Raw genomic sequence first — 24,279 nt, forward strand, 5'->3', positions numbered from 1 at the left:
AATGGACTTGTAGCCTGTCGTCCTAAGAAGAAGCCCCTCCTCACACAATAAATGAAAATTAATTTGGTGTAAGGAGCATGTCAAATGGACCCCCCCGAGCAGTAGAAGTAAGTTATTTTCTCGGATGAGAAGAAATTCAACCTGCATGGCTCTGATGGGAGACAAACGATTTGCCGTAGAAATGGTGAAGAATACCATCCAGACTGTATGCTGTCACAGTGAAATTCCCTACCAGCCAACTGATAGCGGGGTGCATTTCGTATTATGGAAGAGGTCACCTGCAGTTTATAAAAGGTTCTGTAAATGCCATTGGATCTTCCTTTTCCTGGCTATATTGGAAGGCAAATTGCTGCCAACCATTACAGACCATTTCAACCTGCCAGGTAACTGCATCTTTCAGGATGACTCTGTTCCTTGTCTTTGGGCAAAAAGTGTAAGCAGGCACTTCTGTAGTTACTTTAGCTTCATTTCTGCATTAGAGGTTTGACAGTAATGTGTTTACATTTGTTACAGGTGAAAAAATGGTTTGAAGAACAGTCCATTACAACTGTTAGCTGGCCAGGAAACAACCCGAACCTGAAACCTGGCATCGTGTGGAATCAGCAGTTGCCATAAAGAAACCAAAGACCCTTCATGAACTTCAAAAAGCCATAATTTGTGTTTGGAACCACAAACCATCAGTTTATTATCTTCAGAAATTGATCTTGTCAATGTGCCTCGACGGTGTGCTGCTGTCATCAGGGCCAGAGGTGGTTCAACTATTTATTAATTTTCACCTAATGAACTTTCTTTCATTTTGTTTTCCATTTAAAATGATAAACTTGAAGCAAATTGAGGGGTCTGATAACATTTCAGCCATAATTTTTGTGTTTACCAAAATGTATAATGGTTGCAAATGCTCATTTTGGAATATTTTGAGAGCACCTGGCAAATATTACATAGCTTTGCCTTAACTATTAATAAATATCTGTTGTTTATATTTCTATTTGTGATGCTAGTCATTAATGTAACATATCATTACGAAAAAGGGTTAGAAATGTGAAATTCGTAGGTGATGCACTTTCTTCGAACACCTGTGTAACTTCTATTTTTATTGTGCACACAATTAAGACCCAATCAAAAACAAAGCATGGCTTTGAAATGAGTAGGCTTCTTGCCAATGCAGGCTTAATTGCACAGTTCTTTTATTTTATTTTTTTAAATTTGACACTTATCTGGAATGCTTTTCAGAATAAATAATGCTGTTTTAATAGTTACCCTTTTCTTTTCTTTTTTTTTTTTTTTTTTCTCTTTTTGTTTTTCTTTTTTTTCTCCATCATCAATTTTGATATTTCCATGAGACCAAATTTAGCAATGCAGATTTTCCAAGGTGAGTTACTTAAATTAAAGATGCTTTGCCATCTATCTACTTAATGATTATTATTGCTATACAGTAACTGATGCCTTCTTGGCTGTAATTCTAATTAGCAATAATTATATAGTTAAAGAGCATTATTCCCTAATAAAAAAAAAAATAAAAATAAACTCTCCGTTAGTGCAGATTCACTCATAGCTTTTTTGTGCAACCAATTTTGAGTGCCAAGTACCAGAAAACTGTAAATTCATTCTTTTCATGTATTTTGTTTTTGCTCTGCCTCTAATTTGGCCTGTGGGTTCATAAGTAGCCATTATGGTATAAAGAGTTTATTCATACACATGCATACTATATTTCACACTGTACTGTGATGTTTCACAGAAAGCTTTTCTGCACTTTACAGCAAAAACTCAAAATCCCACCCTACATAACTGACACTATTAATACAGATTAAATGCAATGATTAAAAAAAAAGGGAAAAAAATGTGCTTTTAATCTGTCAGCAGGCATAACATGGGGATAATGGTTGTTTGTAATAGCTCTTAAAATTTATCCTCTGAAAAATCAGTCTAATTCTATTGAAACCTTCAAGTTACTTTATGATACTTATGTTACCAGCAATATAATGAATGAGTATTTTGCATCTACATTCACACATGAGGAGTTAGTAAGGTTTGAAAATGGCAGAAGGTTATCAAATTGTAGCAGGGTGCTTAATGATTTTGTAATAACTGAGAGCAAAGTGGAGGAGAAATTGTTGAAGTTAAACATAAGAAAGGCACCTGGGGTGGATGGGATCTATCCAGTTATATTAAAGGAGGTGTCAAAGGAAGTAAGCAAACCCTTAGTCATAATTATGAAAGCATCCTTGGACTCAGGAAGTCCCTACGGACTGGAGATGAGCAAATGTATCCCCAATTCACAAAGGGGGATCTGAGGGTGAATGAGTAATTACAGACCAGTTAGTTTAACTTCTGTTCCTGAAAATAATGGTGTCACTGATTAAAGATGCATTGCGGGATCATCTAGACAAGGCTGCAGTAATAATTCAGACACAGCATGGGTTAAGGGAAGGTCTTGTCTGACAAATTTGATTGGATACTATGATTGCAGGACACTGTTGCACATGGAAAACTACTGTACAAATTGGAGCAGTATGGTATTAAGGACCAGTTACTACAATGGATAAAGGGTGGTCGAGTGGGAGAAGACAGAGTGGCAATCAATGGATGTTGCTCTTCGTGGTTATTATTAGTGGGGTCCCTTAAGGTTCAGTGTTGGACCCACAGTTGTTTTGTATATTTATCAGTGATATTGATGAAGGTATGTTAGGCTTAATGTTGAAGTTTGCAGATGATACAAAGGTTGGCAGGGTTATTGATGGCAGTCTGCTACTGCAACAGGTTCTAAAAAAGATGGGCTGATCAGTGGAATCTGAGGTTTAACATTGACAAATGTAAAGTACTGCATATGGGTAGAAGTAACTCCACAGAAATATACTAACTGTGTGGTACTACAGTTAGGGTGGTAGAAAATGAAAAAGACCTGGGAGTATTTGTGCATACAGGCTGTCAGAGCAGATCATGGGATATTGTTAATGATATACATGAATTTTCCTAGTAGGGAAAAGGAGGTAATTATCTTTTTGTATAAGGCAATGGTCAGGCCACGCCTTGAGTACTATGTACAGGTCTGGAGACCTCATTTTAGGAAGGATGTAGAGTTGCTTGAATGAGTATAGAAAAGGGTAACAAGATTAGTGAGGGGAACTAAGGGGTCCTCTTACCCAGAAAGGCTTAAAGTCTGCAAATTGCAGCTTCTGGAGACTAGGCACCTGCGAGGTGATCTGATTGAGGTGTATAACGCCTCGAATGGATTGAGCAGGCTCAATTCTGATGGGATTCTTTCTTTTGCTCCAATTACGAACCTGAGGGGGGCATGAATTCAAATTGAGGAAAGACAGTTGTAGAATAGACATGCAGAAATTTGCCTTTAGCGAGAGGGTGGTTAATTGCTGGAACAAACTTCCATCTGTTATTGTGGAAGTTGATAGCTTAAATAAATTCAAGGAGGAACTGGACAAATGTTTAGAAAGAAGGTTTAGATGGATGTGTGAATTTTTTTTTGGCTGATGCTACATAAGCTTGCTTCTTTACATCACATGCCTTTACTATTACTAATACAAACAGCTGAGATAAGTGGGTTAGGAATGATGCTTTTATATGTTATGTGAAAGGCATTACTTGAGAATTTTTAACACTTAATTTAAGAAATGAAATTCTATAGTATTAGTAACGGCCGCATGGTGCAAGAAAGCCTATGGCTTATGCTGCACCAGCCAAAAAAAAAAAAAAAAAAAAAATCCGAACAAAACAATGATAAAATAATAAAATAAAATAAATAACTAAATAATAATAATTAATAAAAAAAAAAAAGGAAATTAAACCTATCATCCTATGCGCTTCCCTTACCCGAAAGTACTATCCAGATGACCTTTGAATTTCCCCAAACTGTCGGCCTCTACCACCAATGAAGGCAACTTATTCCAGTAATTTATAACATCCAATCAATTAGAGGCAAATTGAAATCACCCATAATAAGGCATTGATGTTTACTTGCCCATTCCATTTGCATGTAGAGGCTTTTGTCATAATCTTCACAATCACCTGGTCTGTAGATTACTCCTATTCGCATTATACCTTTGTTTCCAACTATCTCACACCATACAGACTCTATACTAGCATGTGAAATGTCTGAATCCGGGAAAGCTATCGTCGCACTCAGGCTGCTTCTGATAAGAAGCATTACCCCACCACCCTATATACCAAATCGAATTGACTAATTAATATAGGACTGTGCTTAAAAATGCCACAGATTAGGTCAGAATGTGCATATGTCTGTCATCTCCCTAGAAGCAATAGTGATTTGTTGAAAATCTTGTGGATTAACAAAGACTTAAGGGACTCCTGCAAGCCTTTAGCATTAGCAAAGGCACATGATGCAAGAAAGCAAGATTATATAGCATGAGCCAAAAAAACCCCCTTATTTTACCTATCCACTTGCTCCAAATGTTTGTCAAGTTCTTTCTGCCTTGAATCTATTTAAGCTATCAACTTCTACAACGACAGATGGAAGTTTGTTCCAGCAATCAACCACCTGCTGGCTAAAGACAAACCTCCACACATTTCTTCTACAACCGTCTTTCCCCAATTTGAATTTATGCCCTCTCAGGCGATTATTCTGAGCAAGAGGAAGAATCCCATCTGCATTGAGCATGCTCAAACCATTCAAGGCTTTATACACCTCAATCAGATCACCTCGCAGGTGCCTAGTCTCCAGACGCTGTAATTTGCAAAACTTAAGCCTTTTTTTGTAAGAACAACCCTTTGTTCCATTCAATAATCTTGTTGCCTTTCTCTGTACTCGTTCCAACAGCTCTACATCCTTCTTAAAATGAGGCCTCCAGACCTGTATACAGTACTCAAGGTGTGGCCTGACCATTGCCTTATACAAGGGGATAATCATCTCCTTATCCCTGCTAAAAAAATTCCTGTATATCATTGACAAGACACCATGAACTACTCTTGCACATCATCTGCACTGCTCAGAAAACTTCATATCTGCCTGCACAATTACCCCCCCCCACCCCCAGGTCCGTTTGATTCTCTACCATTGTCAGTGTGGTACTACAGAGTTGGTTGGGTGGGGGAATTTTTATTGGCATAACTTAAACTTCTAGGTAGAAGGAATCCATTTTGTAAAGATGGCATTTATTTGAACAAAGGTGTTGCAAGGATATTTACCAATATCATTGACGATATTGGTAAATATCCTCAATGATATTGGTAAAACCCATATCATGAGAAAAATACATGTGTGTATTACCCCTAACTGCTAGTTAGGGGTAATACAGACATGCATTTATCTCATGATATGGGTCAAAGTAATGCTTGCACACATTTCATGAAATCTTTTTGTTGCAAGGTGTTCTGAAAGTGGCAATGTTTTGAATGAGTGGGCAGTTCAAGCTACTGCAACAAGCTTAAAGAGGTGTGTTAGGGTAGTAAACTATGGAAGAAATGTTGACATAATAGAGCTAACAGAAACATGGTGTCACCCAGAAATTGGGGATGATGAATTCCACTATGGTATGTATAATGTATATAGCAAAGATAGGGAAGATAGAAGGGGTGGTGGGGTCATGCTTCTTATCAAATGCAGCCAGCATGTGGAAAGCACTTTTGCTGAGTCAGAAGTTATGTTTGCCAGTATAGAATTTGTGTGGTGTAAGTTAGTTGAAAGCAAAGGTATAATGAGAATGGGAGTAATCTATAGACCAGAGGATTGTGAAGAGTATGACAAGAGTCTCTATGGTTGGAATTGGCAAGCAAGTGTGAATGCCTTGTAATGGGTTACTTCAATCTGTCCCTAATTGGAATAAGTGGGAGGAGGGAAACTCAGCATGGGGAACTAAATTTTTAAATAAACTAAGTGCTCATTATTTGTACCAGCATGTTAGAGAAATACTAGGGAGTAAGAATAATCTTAGACCTCATCATTACTCACAAATCAGATGACATCATAGGACTTACAGTACTGGAACCATTGGAGACAGTGATTACACAGTTGTTAGTTGGAAGAAGAAGATGAAGAAAGATGTTATGGCAGTTAAAGGTATGGGTTTTAATTTCAGAAAAGGGAACTGTGGCAATTTGTGCTGCTACATGGCATCTATGAATTGGGCAGATTTCAGATGGGTGGATACATTAGAATTATAGAATACCTTTAAAGCAGTAAAGAAAGCTATGAATGCATGTCTTTGTTTATTGCTTTAAAGAAAATATACCATGAGGAGGAGGATGCCGAGATGGAAGAATACGGAGCTGGCCAGTCACGGGAAAGTTACAGAATGGTGAAAATTACTGAAACCTACAACTACAAGGTGATCTGTAATAGTACCACAGTTAAAGTTGGGGAGGCCAAGGTTGAGTATGAGAAAGCACTGGCTAATAGAGCAAATAATGGGTACAGGGAGTTTTTCACATATGTGAATACAAAGAAGAAAAGGAATCAGATTGGACCCTTGTGTACTGGGCATGGGGAAAGCCTTAGATAACCCAGCTGGTGTTGCTGATGAATTGCATAGGTACTTTGCATCAATCTTTACTGGCAAAAGACCTTTCATGTTGAGGAGAAATTAGTGATATTGAAATTACAGATGACTGTAGAAAATGTTTTGAGGAAGGCTCCTGAATTTTTATTTTTATTTTATTTTATTTTTTTATGAACCCTCAAATACAAAAGGTATGAAAACCTATAGTACTTAGTACCATGTATGGGTTGAAGGAGATGGGGAGGGAGGGGATGCCAGAAACTTTGCTCTTGTGATTAAACATAGGTTTCTCCACTTCAAGCCTCCAATAAACAAAGTGATGATATTGCACTGGTTGACGAGAGTCATTTATTACCTAGTGTTAGTACATATTAGTATTATATTATAATATTGTATTATTAGTTGTATTAGTACTAGAAGTATCATGCATGGGTTGAAGGGGAAAGGGGAATATCAGAAACTTTGCTCTATAAACTAAATATAGGTTTCACCACTTCAAGCATCCAATAAGCAAAATGGTGTGATGGTGTATATCCAGTAATTTTGAGGGAGGTAGCCAGAAAGTGTATTGAACCATTGAAGTTAATTATGAGGGTCATTGGACTTGAGAGAGAGATTTCTTTGGATTGGAGAATTGTGAACATATTGCCAGTATATAAAGGTGACTCTAAGAGTGAAGCTGGTAATTGCAGACCTGTTAGTCTGACTTCAGTGATATGGAAAATTTTGGAGAAAGTGATTGTGAGTGCAAACCAGGGACGTTTAGATAGAAATGAAGGACATGCAACATATCAAAATAATCAATTATGATAAATAATTGAAATGATCAATTGCTTTAAAGAAAAGATAGCACGAGGAGGACGAATATGGAGCTATCCAGTCTAATAGGGCAGAAAAAGATAGCATTGGAAAGTTGTAGAGTGGTGAAAAATACTGAAGTCTACAACAGCCACAAGTTGAACTGTAATAGTACCACAGATAAGATTAAGGAAGCCAAGGCTGAGTATAAGAAAGCACTGGCTAATAGAGGAAATAACTGGGACAGGGAGTATGTGAATACAAAGATTTGATTATGTATTTTCAATTATGAAATAACATAAATGAAAATCAAGCTTGATTTGGAAATACTGCTTCAAACCACTTGGGTGAGGGGGGGGGATCTGAGTGTTTAACCTGTTATTTTCAACAATCAATTATTTTGATCATTGAGATAATTGATTACTAATCATTGGACTATGCCTATCACTATAATATGCACAGGGGACGTGGGTTAACCAGTTGATATGACATTTGGTATAGAAGGTCTGGAAGAATATTTTAAATAAGTGCCAAACTTCTGAAGAAAAGAATCAGAGCTGCTGTTTTCAATTTATCACATTGTTTCTGTAGGGAAAAGTGGTGGTGCAAGTACTAAAAAATTGGAATTGGTCATAAAACTTCCTCAGAGGCCAACAAACATTAAAATTTAGTGTCTATTTGTTTTTTCCTTCTTAAATAATGCCCAAAATATACTTCCATTTGTATAGATTTCTATTTGGGGTTGGGGGGGTGCAGGGGCTGTGGAATTGTAATTGGTCTTAAAAGCTTCCTAGGAAGTGATAAAACATTTACTAAAACTTTGGTGTGAATCCCACTTTTTCTGCTGAGTAATATTTGAACATCTGAAACTAATATAGGTTTCTGTAGTGGGGTAATTGCTAATTTGCAAATTCATCACAACTTGAATTGGAATTTGTCCCGAAATGCTCCTAGGGACTAGCAGAACATTCTCTGAAAATTTGGTGCTAATCTGGCATTTTCTTATTGATTAATGGTCATATATTCAAAAAATGTTTCTATTTATATAAGAGAACTCAAAATTTTATTGAGAGGGGTGGAGTAAAATTTCTTTTTAGTGATTCAGTTTTAAATTTGGCTAAGTTCAAAAATTTTAATTCAGGTTTAAATTTTTTTTAGAAAGATTTGGTTTCACATATCTTTCTAAAAGACCCAAATATGAAATTTCATTGACATCTGTCGCATTACTAGTTGAGTTGTTATGTACGAATGAACAAGGTGAAGACACATTTGCTTTATACATTTGTGAACATGTCTAAAAAATTAGGAAGGGAAATAATCAAACGCAGGCTGCATTGAGAGCATTTCAAAAATTGTTTAAAGAGTCTTGCTCTCTAATGACACAATTTAAAATGCTTGTGATGTCATATTTGTGAATAGTTGCATTATTTACATTGTAGACTATTTTTATTTCTCAGAATATGGCATTTATATTTGCAACCCATGCTATATTTGATGATAAAAGAAAATTTTAAAAAGTTTCCATTGGTTACTGTTTATGAAAAGTTATGAATATTAGTATTCAGATTGATTCAAAAAATCTTAAGATATATTTTATTTCTCTAGTTCTTGTGGTACTGTTGACTAGGAAAATGAATTTACTAGAAATACCTATTCCTGGCTTTATTATAAGTTATAAATATTGAGGTGGCATATACCATGAATTTGCTTGTATAGGGAATAAATAAAAAAAAATTTATTATTATGAATATAATATTTTATAAAGTGGTAAAGATTGTGTCGTTATATTTCACTGCAGGCATTGCAATAATTTGAAAGTTGTATGCAAAAAGTTGACCTAAATTGCTAGAGAAGGAATCTGCAATCTGTTGAAAACAAGGTACTGTTGTGACAGCTGTTTTAAGACTAAAATTTCAGACATATCTTTTGAGTCTGAGTGGGCACCAATGCCAAAAAATGCAAAATATGAAAGGAAAAAACTTTAGTTAAATGTATAAGTTTGAATAATTTAGACAAACACTCATTCCATGGGAATTATAAAACTTCATTGTACAAGTAGGGCATAGCTTCATTGTATACATAGGCAATGAGCAAACTATTTCCTTCTTAGTGTTTTGTTCTTGTATTCTGGAAGCACTACCACAAGTTGCATTGCTTTTTTCACTGCTCTAAATAAGAGAGTGCTGCTCCAATGGAAAAGTATATTGCTATTTATTTGTATTTCTTTTTATTTAGTGTGTGCAATACCAATGCAGTTCCTGACAAAGTGCTTCCATGTATGAGATCGATGCACTAAGTAGCAAACCTAGTTTGCTTGTTGCTGTATATATTAAGGCTATGCCTTACTTGTACAATAACTTGAATGGATAACAAAAGTTGTGTATATTTAATCCCTAATGCTAATACTGTAAATACACAGTAAAATAGTAATGGTTGTGGAACTATTTATGCTAAAACAGTATTAGCAATTTAGGTTGATTCGTGGATAGTGGTGTTGCCTCTAATGTAAGAATAAGCTCAAAGGATAAATTTGGTTTTTGTCACCAGAGGGACTAAAGTGTCTTGAAGGTAGTAGGTTAATGCAGAAATTTTCAAATTATGATGTTATGTTTTTAAGGTGAGCATAGTATCACTTCTTTCAACAGAATTCATAAGAAATATTCATAAATAGCCATGTTATAAGTCTTTAAATTTGAGGATAGCTACATTTTATCTAACACTACTTTTTCTCTAACTCTTTGTGTTATAGAAATTAATGTTCATTCTGATGATTTAAGATCTTTAAGGTATCTTGTGACTGATTTTGGCTGGCCACTTTATTTAGCATCAAGAATTGGGACTTACTTTAAACTGTTGACACTGTGATATCAGTATGATTATGATAGGCTTATCTAATCGACATTGCAAATATAGAATAAATAGTTTGTTTTTGCACCATTTTTATTCTCTGCTAATTTACATTTTGTTGACTTTTTGACAAGAATCGTATAAAGATAAGAATTTCTTTGTTAATTTTTAGGTTTATTAGTTTATTTGTTTATTAATTAATTTATTTATTTTTACCAATTACCATGCAGAGTTTAAGAAATACTATGTAAAAAATGTCTTTTTTAATATAAAATTAGATCCATGTCTTCTCAGGCTTATCACTTTTTAATTATTTTAGGATGCCTTGGCAAGGACATCCTGATAACTTAATAGATAGGTTTGACGTTCGAGCTCATCTGGATATCATTCCTGAATATCAGAGTCCACCAGAACCACCTAAGTAAGTTCTACAAACTAAATCAATTGATTAACTGTTATGAAAAATATAACCAGTTATAGAATACAGTGGGCCTCAATATCTATCATTAATTGGTTCCTTAAAAGTGCGGTGGATATGGAGCAATAGGCTTGCATATTATAGTAACAGTTGGTTCCAGGGAAGTCAAACTTGAGCATTAAACTTTTTTTTCAGATAAATAAACACCGATAATGTTCTTGTTTATATTCCAGCATGACCACCAGGTCAGTGGAGTTTACAATAAATCAATCAATTTATCAGTTTACAATCAATCAATCAATCAAATGTTAATAGTATTTAGCAGTCATGGGCTTGAACACCCCCCCACCCACCCCCCGATCCACTCAAAGAGCGTGTGCTACTGCACTATTGCTCCTGACCATTTGGCTATGTCAGGCCTATAACTAATTTAATGACAATGTTATTATTGATTTAAATGTACGCTATGTATATATCAGTTTTCACCTTATCTACATACCAGGAACTTGAATTCTAGAAGTTGATAACTGTGAATTCCTGGAGACAATCTTTCTTCTTGCAAAAGCAACCTAGAGTTGACTGCACACTAGTCTTCCAGAAACCACTCTTTGCTACAAGGAAGATTTCTGAGCATTCAGTTACTCATCTGTAAACTCCTCCATTGCTTTCCAGTACTTGTAGAAATCCATCAGTGTTGAAGTTTTTAATTTATTTTTCTCTATCTTCATTAAGTAGAGAATTTGCGCACCTCCTCTGAGGTCCTTAAATTCTCTCATTTGAACTAGGTCTTGAATATTTAGATTTTCAGAATGTACTATCCACATTTCTTCAGCCTCACAGGGCTCTAATTCCAAAGTTAACAGGTTGCAGAGGACAACAATCCTTCCTACATTTTTTTTTTTAATATCTTCACTTGCAATCCATGGAAATTGGCAATTTCAACTTATACATTCATGCCATAACCTCCTTCATGTAGCAGTCATACAGCACTAATTTACTTCATTACAGGAGGTAACCACACTGTCTTCTGTGTTCTTGACATAGAAGTGTTTCCAAAATTTCCTGAAAGTGGGCTCTTTTTCTCCATCAGCATCAAGCATTTAGCAAATGTGATCATGAGGTACAAGTAGTATTGCTTGATATCAGCAGTCGTATTCTGGTACATGGGCTCTATGATTGATTCGGTATTTTGGGAAATATGGGTTTCATTTCCACCATCTTATCACTAGTTTATCTCATCAAGATTATTTGGGTGGCCCAGAGCATTGCTAATGATCTACAATGCTTTCAAAGCAAAGTCATTCTTGCTGAGGTAACAGAAATGGCTGCAGAACCAGTTTGGAAATAGGCCTTAGTAACCTGAGTTTTCTGTTTAATCTCTAAACTACAGGGCTAAAGTCTTTTAAAGCTCTTTGATTCTTGTTAGTGATAAGTGCAATTTCAACTTGAAATCCCAAGCAGCATTGCCTCCTAACAAGTTGATTCTTTAATGACTTTATTTATTTTTATGACCTAGTGAGTTCTTATTTTCCTTCATGATGAAAATAATGTTTGGCATCTTCTAGACCAGATTTATTTCATTGAAGATTTGTTTAGGCCTATAATAAATCTTTAGAATAATAACACTTATACAAATACCTTTGATGCATTCAAAATACACTCTGTGACATTTAAATTGCAGCACCCACTCCGAAGGAACGGGAATACAGAGAGGATATGTAGATTAGTGATAGCCAAGGAGTTAAGAAACACGTGATAAAAGTTTCAGCTAAGCACCTTGGCACTGAGTTGTACAGGTGTTGAATAGCCTCCTGTGGTATTTCACACCAAGTCTCTTGTGTCTGATCCCGCAGAACATTGGGGATGGTCTGTGCTGGCTGTGGGCGGGCTCTGTAGATGATGTCCAATCATGGTCCACATGTGTTCAATGGAGAAAAATCTGAGGGCCTTGATTGGTCAAGACAGTATGCCCACACCACAAAGACACCCAAAGAAAACTCCTGTGGTATGTGTTTGGGCATTGTCCTGCTGAAAAATGGCATCAGGCATGCCAGTAAGAAAGGGGAGAATGACAAGTTCCAGAATTTTGTTGACATAGCAGTTAGATTGATGTTGATTGACTAATGATGATTGACTATCAAAATGAATTATTCCCCACACCATAACACTAGCAGAGCATGCAGTATGGCATTCAACAGTGGCTCTAGGATTCTTGTGTACACCACTTCATTGCCATGTGATCAACTGGCTCTAAGCAGAAGTGAGATTCATCACTGAAGACCACTTGACACTATTCTGTATCCCATGTGGCCTGTGTGTGGCACTATTCCAGATGCTGTTGATGATGGACGGAGTTCAGGAGTAATTGACGTGAGAGCTGGTTTGCATGGTGGTCCCCTTTTCTACCTGTCAGTGAGCAGTGGGTTGGTGGGTAATGGGGTGATAGCCAGCTGATGTCAGCTTGTTACAGTAACCAGTATGACTAAGTGCAGTGTTAAACCTGTTGGTGGATAAGACTATCCTACTGTTCTGTAGGCTGCCTATGTGTTCCACTACCCATTTGATAAGCAGTTGTACCTTCCCACAGCCACTGTTGCCAACGTTCATTCACTATGATATTGTCATGCCAACATGTTCTGATACACAACGAAATGACTGTCCAGCCTCTTGAAGGCTGAATGACTCTATTAAAGTCACTGAGTTGCCACTCAGTGGCAAACCTGATATCTACTTTCTCTACAATCTCCTTGACCCTTAAGTCAGTTCCTGCAATTTCAGTGTCACAAAGTATATATTTGGTCATTAAAAATGGAAGTCCATGGACATTTTTCTCTGCTTCAGGTAAGAAAAATCGGATGGCAACTTTTAAATTTATTTTTCAAGCCATTTATTTTCAAATCTGATTATGAACTTTCTTACAATGTGTAATTAGTACTGGTTTTTTGCTTTAAGAATGACAGCAGATGAAATTATTGAAGACCGGCAAGCAAACTATGAAAGATATCGTACTCTTGTAGAAAATGATTTTTTAGGAGGTAAGTGAAATAAATATTTTCATGCAGCCTTAAATGATTTATTTTAATATACTAATTTAACTGACAGATGGGCAACTGCTAAGTGCATTTAGCTTGTCAAAACTGTCTGTTCTGAGCAATTCACTTTGGCTTAGTTTTCTTATCTGTTAAATGTTCAGATTGCTGCAAAATCATGTGCAGATCTATATAAATATAAACAGCAGATTCTAAATGGGAAGATTCAAGGAATTAATCTTGGAAGTTACTAGGCTTTTCATACCAACTAAGAAATACTGTTCAGTGTTTAAGCCTAAATGGATGTCAGGTGAGCTTCGTGGCAGAGAAGAAAAATGCATGGGATTCATATGAATTATCAGGTGACACAGAAGCCTGTGGTAGATGGATGCTAGTCTGTAATCGAGTTAGGCAAGCAAAGGTAGATTACAGGAAATCTTTGGCAAAGGATGCAAAGAAAAATAGCAAAGACTTCTTTACTTATGTAAACTCTAGAACGAAGGGGATGAAATGGATTGGTCCACTTGATATCGATGGTTCGACTGTTGATGATCCTGCTCAGGTAGCTGACAAACGGAATGAGGATTTTGCATCTACATTCACACATGAGGAATTCTGTAGAGAAGTAGAGGCTAAAAGTTTATTAAACTCTAACAGGGAGCTAAATAATTTTGTAATAATTGAGAGCAAAGTGAAGGAGAAATTGTTGAAGTTAAACATAAGAAAGACGGAGGCAGCAAAGGAAGTAAGCAAACCATTAGCCATGCATGACACGAGTAATTACAGACCTGTTAGTTTGACTTCTGTTCTAAGGAAAATAATGGAGTTGCTGGTTAAAGATGCATTGCAGGATCATCTAGACAAGAAAGCGGTAATAATTTAGACATAACATGGGTTTGTTAAGGGGAATCTTGTCTGACCAATTTGATTAGATACTATGATGTGGTCACAAAGGAACTGGATGCAAAGGATATTTTTGATATCATACATTTGGATTTCAGGAAAGCTTTTGACACTTGCACATGGACGACTACTGTACAAATTAGAGCAGTATGGTATTAAGGGCAAGTTGCTGCTATGGATAAGGGGATGGGAGAAGACAGTGAGTGGCAATCAATGGACACTGCTCTTCGTGGACTAATGTTATTAGCAGAGTCTTCCAGGGTTCAGTGTTGGGCCCATTGTTGTTTTATATATTTATCAATGATATTGTTGAAGGTATATCAGGTATGTCCAAGTTTGCAGATGATGTGAAGGTTGGCAGGTAGATAATGACAGTACACTTCTGCAGCAGGATTTAGAGAGGATGGGCTGAGAGGTGGCAACTGAAGTTTAACATTGACAAATGCAAAGTACTGCATGTGGGTAGCAGTAACCCCAGAGTAACATATCAACTGTTTGGTACTACACTCAGGGTAGTGGAGAAGGAAAAAGACCTGGGGGTAATTGGGTAGTCAGATTTCTGAGCATTGGAGACATGCTGCCTGTGCAGCTCATGGAATCTTGTCAATGATATATAGGAATTTTGCTAGAAGGGATAAGGAGGTGATTATCCCTTTGTATAAGGCAATGGTCAGGCCACACCTTTAGTACTGCGTACAGGTCTGGAGGCCTCATTTTAGGAAGAATGTAGAACTTCTGGAACAAGTACAGAGAAGGGCAACAAGGTTGATGAGGGGAACAAAGGGTTGCTCTTACTAAGAAAGGCTTGGTAAGAGCAACCTGAAGATGCTCTCAGTTATAGTTAAGAGTTTACTGCTTGCCTTGCTGCCTTCCTTAATAAAATTGGAAAGATCTATATTCAGTTTGTCAGCAACATGAATGGGATCATCAGTTAAACCTTGATATGGAGTGGACCGACGTGATTTATCCTTTCCTTCTAGTGTTTGCATAAGTAACGTAGTCTTTGTGATTTGATTGCAGACTAGTTTTTATCTGCCGTAGTTTTCTGTCACCTGATTATTTATATGCATACCATGTGTTTTTCGTGATATGCATATAAACTGAGATATATTCTCATGTCTCATTTGGTATATTCTCTGCCACGATTCTCGTTAGTTCATCTGACATCCATTTAGGTCCAAGCCTTGAGCAGTATTTCTTTTTTGGTATGAATAGCCTAATAGCTTCTGAAATTTCATTGAATGCCTCCCATTTAGAATTGCTGTTGGTAACATTATCAATTGGTCCTACTGTGTAGAATTTAAAAACTATCTGAAACTGTTAGTCACTTTTTTGAAAGCAAAACCCTTCTCTCTACCCTTGATGGCACTTACTGTGATCGCTGCCACTTAGTTGTTCTTTTATATGCAGATTCTTAATGCATGAAGAATCATTGGTGGTAATCAGATCAAAAATATTGCTTCCTCTTGTTGCCTGTAACATGCTGCTTGAGAAAATAGTCATCCAATAAATCCAGTCTTGCTACTATTGTGAGTGACCAACCCACAAGTTCCAGCCAATATCTGGATAGATAAAATTCTTCATTATAAGCCATTCTGATTTACTGCTCCACTCTGTTTCTCTATATAGTTGTTCATTATACTCATCACTCATGTTTGTAAGTTATATAAAAGTTATTTATGTTTAGGTAAGGCCCATAGTTTATTGTTACGTTACCATGCATAGCATAAGTTGGCTAGGATTTAAAGAAAATACTTATTGAATATCACATTTTATTGATGGATGGATATTTTTGCTTCTCTTCCTTTGTAGTATCTGAAGAGAAATTTCTTCATCAGATATTTCTGGAGGAGAGATTTGGTCCACTTTTAAAACCTGGTGGTGAAGAAGAGAAGAAAAAGTAAGCATTAATCTTGTATATATTAGTGCTTCAACATATTTACCATGGTGTTCAAAGAAAGTGCATCACCTAGGAATTTCACATTTTTAACCATTTTTTGCGATGGTACGTTACATTAATGACTAGCATCACAAATAGAAATATAAACAAAAGATATTTATTAATAGTTAAAGCAAAGCGAAGTAATATTTGACAGGTGCTCTCAAAATATTCCAAAATGAGCATTTGCAGCTTTTATACAACAGTTTTGGTAAACATGACAATTATGGCTGAAATGTTATCAGAAGCCCTCAATTTGCTCTTGTTGCCTGTAACATCATTTTAAATGGAAAACAAAATGAAAAGTTCACCAGGTGCAAACTAATATTTAGTTGAACTGCCTCTGGCCCTGATGACAGCAGCACACAGTTGCAGCATTGACAAGATCAATTTCTGAAGATAATCAACTGATAGTTTGTGGTTCCAAACACAAATTATGGCTTCCTGAAGTTTACAAAGGGTGTTTGGTTTCTTTCTGGCAACTGCAGATTTCATACGATTCCAACAGTTCTCTATAGGATTCAAGTTCGGACTGTTTCCTGGCCAGCTAACAGCTGTAATGGACCATTCTTCAAACCATTTTTTCACCTGTAACAAATGTAAACACATTACTGTCAAACCTCTAATGCAGAAATGAAACTAAAGTAACTATAGAAGTACTTACTTACTTACACTTTTTGCCCGATGACAAGGAGCAGAGTTGTCCTGAAAGATGCAGTTATTGGCAGGTTGAAATGGTCTGTAATGGTTGGCAGCAATTTGCCTTCCAATATAGCCAGGAAAAGGAAGATCCTTTGACATTTGCAGTGACCTACCTCACAATATGGAATGCACCCGCATATTGTTTGGCTGGTAGGGAATTTCACTGTAGACACCATACAGTCTGGATGGTATTCTTCACCACGTCTACGGCGAATCTTTTGTCTCCCGTCAGAGCCCTGCAGGTTGAATTTCTTCTCATCCGAGAAAATAACTGACGTCCACTGCTCGGGGGTGATTTGACATGCTCCTTACACCAAATTAATTTTCATTTTTTGTGTGAGGAGGGGCTTCTTCTTAGGACAACGGGCTGCAAGTCCATTTTTGAAGAGGCATCTTCTTCTGACTGCTACTGCACTTGCTACCACTCTTGTATGTTCTTCCCATTCTCTTTTCAGCTCAGACGAAGAAGCTTTACAGTTTAAGGTATAAGAGCTTCAAAACACAGTCCTGTTTTGGCGTAGAGACTCGTTTGCATCTGGTTCCTTTTTTACTATCTGCAGAAACAGTATTCTTGAGTTTTTGAAAGAAATCTATTCACTGTCGACTCATTACAAGACACACTATAAGCAATATGACAGTAAGAACATCCTTTCTCACGTAAAGCAACAATAGCACTCTTTCTTCGTGGCGCCAACTGCATGTAACTTGCCATCCTGACACAAGTAAGGAATGACTGCAACTCTTGCAGAACTTGCTTATGTAGCTGAAAGTAACAGCTGATGTGATATTACATCATCACCTACGCTTGTCAATCTTATCTGATGCAATCTATAAGAAATATTGCCATATACTTATGTTATTCGGACGACAATTACAATTTTAAGGGGTGATGCACTTTCTTTGAACACCAGTGTTTATGTGTCTCAGAATAATGATATATAATCAATACTGCAAATTATGTTTGCAGTATTAATTCAGGCACACTATGTACAGTTGTGTGGCTGAACTGTGGCAGAAATTATAACAAATAGGATCACTACGTTTTCATTTATCACACAACATATTTACAAAACTACTGCTGTATAATTTTATATTACAGTGTTGAATTATCAGGTGAGTACATTGTATACAAAATGTGTCTTGAATGTGGCACAAGAATTTTAATATTTACTTTTTTTTTTTCTTTTTAGGTTAGCAGAGAAAAAAGCAGCTATTGGATATGTTTATGATGATAGCACGCCTGCTGCGTCTGTAAATAGTCAAGAAGAGGATGATGACTTAGATGAGGAGGAGGAAAAGGAAGATCTCAGTGATATTGACTTGGGTAAATGATCTGTTAGATTGTATTTTACTTAAATCATATGTAGGGCAAACGTTTGAGGTATTCTGGTAGTTTAAATTTTGAGTCTATTGGAGCAGAAAAAATAAAGCAATATAGTTTTGACTAAGACAAATTTTTTTTTTTTTTTATCAACTATAAAAAAATTTTAGAAATTTCATTATTATTCATATATTAATGAGTATTATGATAAATGAGAAATTGTGACTCAGGAAGATAAAACTGGAATTCAGTAAGACTCAGTTTCAAAAGTAATATTAATTTTTAATAAATGTTTTCATTTAAATGTGAGAAAGATGTTTAATAAAAGATATGTTTTTTATTAGTCCATTCTGGTTATTTGGGACACATCGGGACTAGTGCATTTTGACCCGATTAAGCAGCTGCCTCGATTATCCGAAGTTTCACGTAAACAGTTAAAAATACAATGTACCCCCCCCCCCCCCTTTTTTTTTTACAATTGGTTCACTGTACAATCAAATCACATTACAACGAACTTAATATAGTAAAGCACTGTTCACTGTACGATGTGCAGTGAGCGCCGGTCATTGTGATCACGTTTGTGAATTTAAGTTTAATTCTATTAAACAGTGATTCTAATTAGCAAAAATAGGAGGAATATTATCCACAGGCTATAAAAGCAAAGATATATTTAAGCAGAAATTTAGCCTTTATTACCTTACCAATTAAAAGATACGTGATATTCGGAATAATTAATACGTACTGTAATATGGACATACGAACTAGTTGACATTTCTGTTCACTGACATTTGTGGGTGGGGGTTAAAATTTAAAACAGTAAAAAGTTAAGCAATCAATAACAAAACACGGCACACACAAATTGTAAGTGAGAACGGAGTAACGAGTTACAAAGCTTTAAAAATAGGAATGAAGAGAAGATCTGAAAATTAATTTTTTTTATATGATTGAAGATTTCGTGGAAGTGTAAACACATTTCACCATAATAACCCACAGAATTCCAGCTGTCGGTATTATCGCAAATTCAGTAAGATCGAGTTTACTGTCCGTTTATGATAGATTTCACTAACAGAAAAGCCCATTAAACAGGTGACTGCTAATTGTTTTATGGTTGTGACCTCCGAATTTCGACCGAACCACATGGTACCGTCGGAGACAATCGTAGGGTAATCTCCAGTGCTGCGGTCTCCTGCCCCGATTAAACGGCATGCTGTCCCAATTAAGCAAAGTAAACCCTGGCTATTTCCTCAATTGGTTTCTGTTTTTTAAGATTTGCCCCAAATAAACGGCTGCCTCGATTAACCGGTGGCCCAAATAACCGGAATCCACTGTATTTTAGTTTACTATACAGAAAATAAAGGGTGATTACAATAATTTTTTGCAGGTTTTTGAGGCCTTATATTGTTTAAACTAGTTGGAAAGAATTTAAATTGTGAAATATTCCTGTGTTAGGCATAGGAGTATTTCATAATTTACATTATGTGCTCAAGAAATAGATCTTAAATGCATAATTGCTGAATCTGGATTTGTGCCACCAGGTGTAGAATGGCTGTTAACATTCACAAAGAACAGTGTAGTAATTTGTCCACAGTGGCACTAACAGGTTGCAATTTGGTAAGATAGTGTTGCTCTGTCATTATAATAGTAAAGCTTCATGGCAAATTAATAATAGCCATCGTAGTGGTGCAAATTCAGACAGTGCAATTATGGAAATCTAATGTTAGATATATTGAGTAATATAGTATAATACTGCACTAGTAAAACGTGTGCGGTATTATACCACCACCGATACAAGGCAGCTGCTACCTGGTGCCCTTCCCTAGGCCCAGGTTTACATTATCTGTTTGTGCCGAATGCACAAGTCCCGCACCCACCAGAGGTAGTGCAATACCAGTATCTTGCCCTGAACTTGGAGAGAGCGAATAATTAAATAAAATGAAAAGTGAATCACTAGTGGAGAAAATTCCACAAATTATCCTCAGTCCATCAAGAAACAGTAATTATTATATGTTGTTGTTATTTGGTTTTTAGGAGCATTAGCAACTAAGGCCATATTGCTCCGGGGATATGCAGTGGTCATTCCCTGACCTTTCCGCATCCTCCGTATTTGGTGGTCATGGGCTCGAACTTCGGTCTAATCAAGAAGAGTGTGCTACACACTGCTGCTCCTGCCCACCTGGCTACTGACGTGCCAGTATATTATATAAACAGATATATACAACACTTGTTTTAAATGTGCTCAGAATTCCTGAGAATCCGGAAAACAATATATAATTAGTTTACATACAATAGATTTTAACTACAGAAATTCCAAACCTGCTGATATCTTGTCAATAGCAATTGACCTAAATCACCATTGATTAACATAAATCAACACAATAACAATTGATAAAAATCAACACAATAACAATTCACGTAAATCTTCCGTTTCCACATTGACAAATGATTAATGGACAGTTCAATGTACATGAATCCGATAGAGACTCAATTGTATGTCCTCAGTTGGCAGACAGTAAACAGATGCAATATAAAAACTTATGAAAGGTGTGGAGATCATTAAACCGGTCAGTGTCCGTACACAGACATGTAATGTTGGTAACCACCAGATCATTATTTAAAACAACTATTTCTTTTTTGGAGGTTTTTCAAGGGAATGAATAATTCTTGCCGAGGTTGGAAAACCCATAACTTTATGGGCCCACCTCCTACCTGCAAAGAATGGAAGGGTTCCGGTTTGCAAATAATGTCAAAAGTTATTTTCAAATGCCGATATTCTAATCTCATCCATTGCCACTCTTGAGTGTTGACCATTTATCTGAATAACTTTTACACCCTCATATATAACATCACCCAAAATTGGATTCTTATTAGCCACTCTGTCACTGAATTTGAACCATTAACCATTATCACTCATGTTTTGTTCTACTGTCCGTAAGCTGTACTGCTTTCAAGTATTCTGGGTACTTAACATCCCTTACAGAGTGATTATAATCTCTACCACGTCCCTTGCAGTTGATACATTTTGGAGAATCTTCTTTATGGGGACACTCTCCATAGACATGACCACCCTCTGCAGGTGCCTCCATAGCCAGGTGGGCAGGAGCAGCAGTGCGTAGCACATGCTTCTTGATTAGACTGTGGTTCGAGCCCGTGAGCCACCAAATACGGAGGATGTGGAAAGGTCAGGGAATGACCACCGCATATCCCCAGAGCAATATGGTCTTAGTTGCTTATGCTCCTAAAAACCAAATAACAACAACAACCACCCTCTGCACAGTGTCCACAAGAAACTACCTTATGGGAACAAAATTGGGCCAAGTGGCCTACAATGGGCACGTGAGCATCGAAACCGGACCTTGAGTGATTGGAAGAATGTCGTCTGCTCCAATGAATTGTATTTCCTGTTGCACCATGTGGACAGCCGGGTAAGTGTGCGTCGTTGTTTACCTGGGGAAGTGATGGTGCCTGGATGCACTGTGGGACGAAAACAAACTGGTGGCAGCAGTGTTATGCTTCGGGCAATGTTCTTCTGGGATACCATGGGTCCAGTCATCCATGTGCCAGCACTTTGACGTCTACCACCTACCTAAACATCATTTTGACCCTTTCATGGCAATGGCATTCCCCTCTGGCAGTGCCATCTTTCAGCAGGATAATGTGCCATGCCACACTGCTCGGATTGTTCGAGACTGTTTTGCAGAACAAGAGGAAGACTTCCAGGTATTACCCTGGCCTCCAAATTCCCCGGACATCAATCCCATCAAGCATCTGTGGTTTGTGTTGGAACAGCAACTCCGATCTGCAGCTTCTCAACCACAGCTTCTCAACCAGCAGATCCTTTAACTCCTTACAGGAGTTAAAGGATCTGCTGGTTACGTGTTTATACCAGATTATTATTATTAATGGCCTTATGGTGCAAGAAGCCTGAGGCTTATTCTGCACCAGGCAAAAAAATAAATAAATTCTCAATTACCCTGAGAGAGAGAGAGAGAGAGAGAGAGAGAGAGAGAAGTAGAAGGGAATCATCAAGAAAGATGATATCCAGCTCAGGACCCTGGTGTGCCAAGCCCATACTCACCAGATTTGAGCCCCTGGGGATACCACAAGACACATTTAGAAATCTTGTAGCATCCATGCCTTGCCGGGTACGAGCTGTTTTGGCTGCACACGGAGGACTAACATCATATTAGGTAAAGTGTTCATTGTCTAACGGCCGCAGGGGGTTCCCCCATCTCCGTGTTGTGTACTCTGTTTGTGAAACACAGAACACTATGAAAGCCAGAGATTTTAAAAGGTGTAAGGTTGTGTAAGGTTATGTTGTGTAGTGTCATGTTGTGTTGTTCCTCTGACCTTTTAGCCGTTGGGCCCCTTGTGGGACCCCCCCCATTGCCCACACTTAGCCCCGAAGAGGCAGGTCAGGCATAGGGGGATGGCATTAGAAATAAGTACTCTGACAGGCCCTGCCACCTAATTTCCTAAGATTTCAGTGGCAAGGGTCTTAAAAAAAATAATAATAAAATAAAATAATAATAAAAAATAAAATGCATATTCAGTTAGAGTAGGGGTGAAGACTGAAGAAGGGGGGGTACAGATAGAAATATGGGGATGAAGGGAAAGGCAACCCCAGAAAGGTCAGTGGGGACTGGCTCCACCAGGAGAAAAAGGAGGTGGCAGGGAGGGGGAGGAGACAGAACCCCGTTCCCTCCCTCTCCTTACCAGGGGAGGGGGGGGTTAAAGTGAACCAAGTTAGGGTACCCGGTTCAGAATGCTAGTTGGCCAAGAAAAGCAGTTGACATCTAATGGCACACTGGTGGCGTTGTCAGTCTTCATCTAGGAGATTGTCTTATTGGTCACATCTGTGAGTCAAATCCAGTAGTATACGAACCTTTTGTCTTTCTTAGATTGTCTTAATTTGTGGGTTGTCTCTATTCAAAGGTTCTTCACTTGGTAGTTATCTTTGGTGGGTGACATCTTAGGAGAATGTATGGTAGTTCACACCAATTATGGTAATGCTGGTCAAGTTTTGCTGCCTTGTTCCAGTACCATCAAGGTCCCTGGGTTCATTTAGTAGAGGATTATCACGTTGCTGCAATTAGTTTTCTTCTCCTCAAGAAAAGCTGCTGTGTGTAGTTGGTGAGAGCTTGATACTCTTCCTTAGTATCCAGTAGGTGGTTTTCTTTGCCTTTTGGTATATAAGTCAGATTTGTGATAAGCTGGCAGCGGAGGTCATCGTAGAGGGGGCACTCGTGCATGAGGTGATCCCAGTCCTCATTTCCTCCACAGGCGCATGTTGGGTCCTCTTCTAGGCCAAAGGTTGTTAGTTTTGCCTTTATTGCACCATGGCCAGTAAGCAAATACGTGGCATACAGACCTGGAGAAAACCATATTGGGGATTTTGGATAGACTCTGCTAATATCTGGAATGAATCTCCTGGTGATTTCCCCCTTGGTTGAATTTGTCCAGCAGTCCTGCCACACCCACTGCATGTGTGCTTGAAGTCTCCTCTTCTCTATTTTTTTGGTTGTTGGTAAGATTCAGCTCAAATCCCAAGCAGGTCTGAGACACGCCCTTAGAAAGATGATAAAACATTCCAGTTCTCACCACCTCCAGGTCGAGGGGGGGCCACCAGGACCTGGAGGGCGTGAGTACTCACAGTGCAGCAGGCACGTGAGATGGAGAGCAGGACTGTGCGTTGAGTGGAATCCAGGATTTGTCTGTTTATTGCAGTTGTAGCCTTGCCAAACCAAACTCCGACTGCATACGTGATCACAGGAATGAAGATAGCCTTGTAATACAATGAGAGGGTTCGCTTGTTGAGACCCCAGTCCAGACGGGAGATTCTAGCAAACATGGCAGTA

At 37.6% G+C, this 24,279-nt stretch overlaps 1 protein-coding gene across 3 annotated transcripts in view; it reads left to right on the forward strand.

Annotated features, from left to right (window-relative positions):
- The window catches only part of LOC150085004 (uncharacterized), a 234,710-nt gene that overhangs the window by 25,212 nt on the left and 185,219 nt on the right, over window positions 1-24,279 (forward strand). For all 3 annotated transcript variants that reach the window (XM_090376729.1, XM_090376731.1, XM_090376730.1), the window contains exons 4-7: window positions 10,432-10,533; window positions 13,483-13,565; window positions 16,275-16,362; window positions 18,294-18,427. In XM_090376729.1, coding sequence (XP_090232855.1) covers window positions 10,432-10,533; window positions 13,483-13,565; window positions 16,275-16,362; window positions 18,294-18,427 — 407 coding nt within the window. The remainder of the gene's footprint in view (window positions 1-10,431; window positions 10,534-13,482; window positions 13,566-16,274; window positions 16,363-18,293; window positions 18,428-24,279) is intronic.

Source organism: Mastigoproctus giganteus, chromosome 6, assembly GCF_048544385.1.
Source record: "Mastigoproctus giganteus isolate SK-2022 chromosome 6, ASM4854438v1, whole genome shotgun sequence".
NCBI lineage: Eukaryota > Metazoa > Arthropoda > Arachnida > Uropygi > Thelyphonidae > Mastigoproctus > Mastigoproctus giganteus.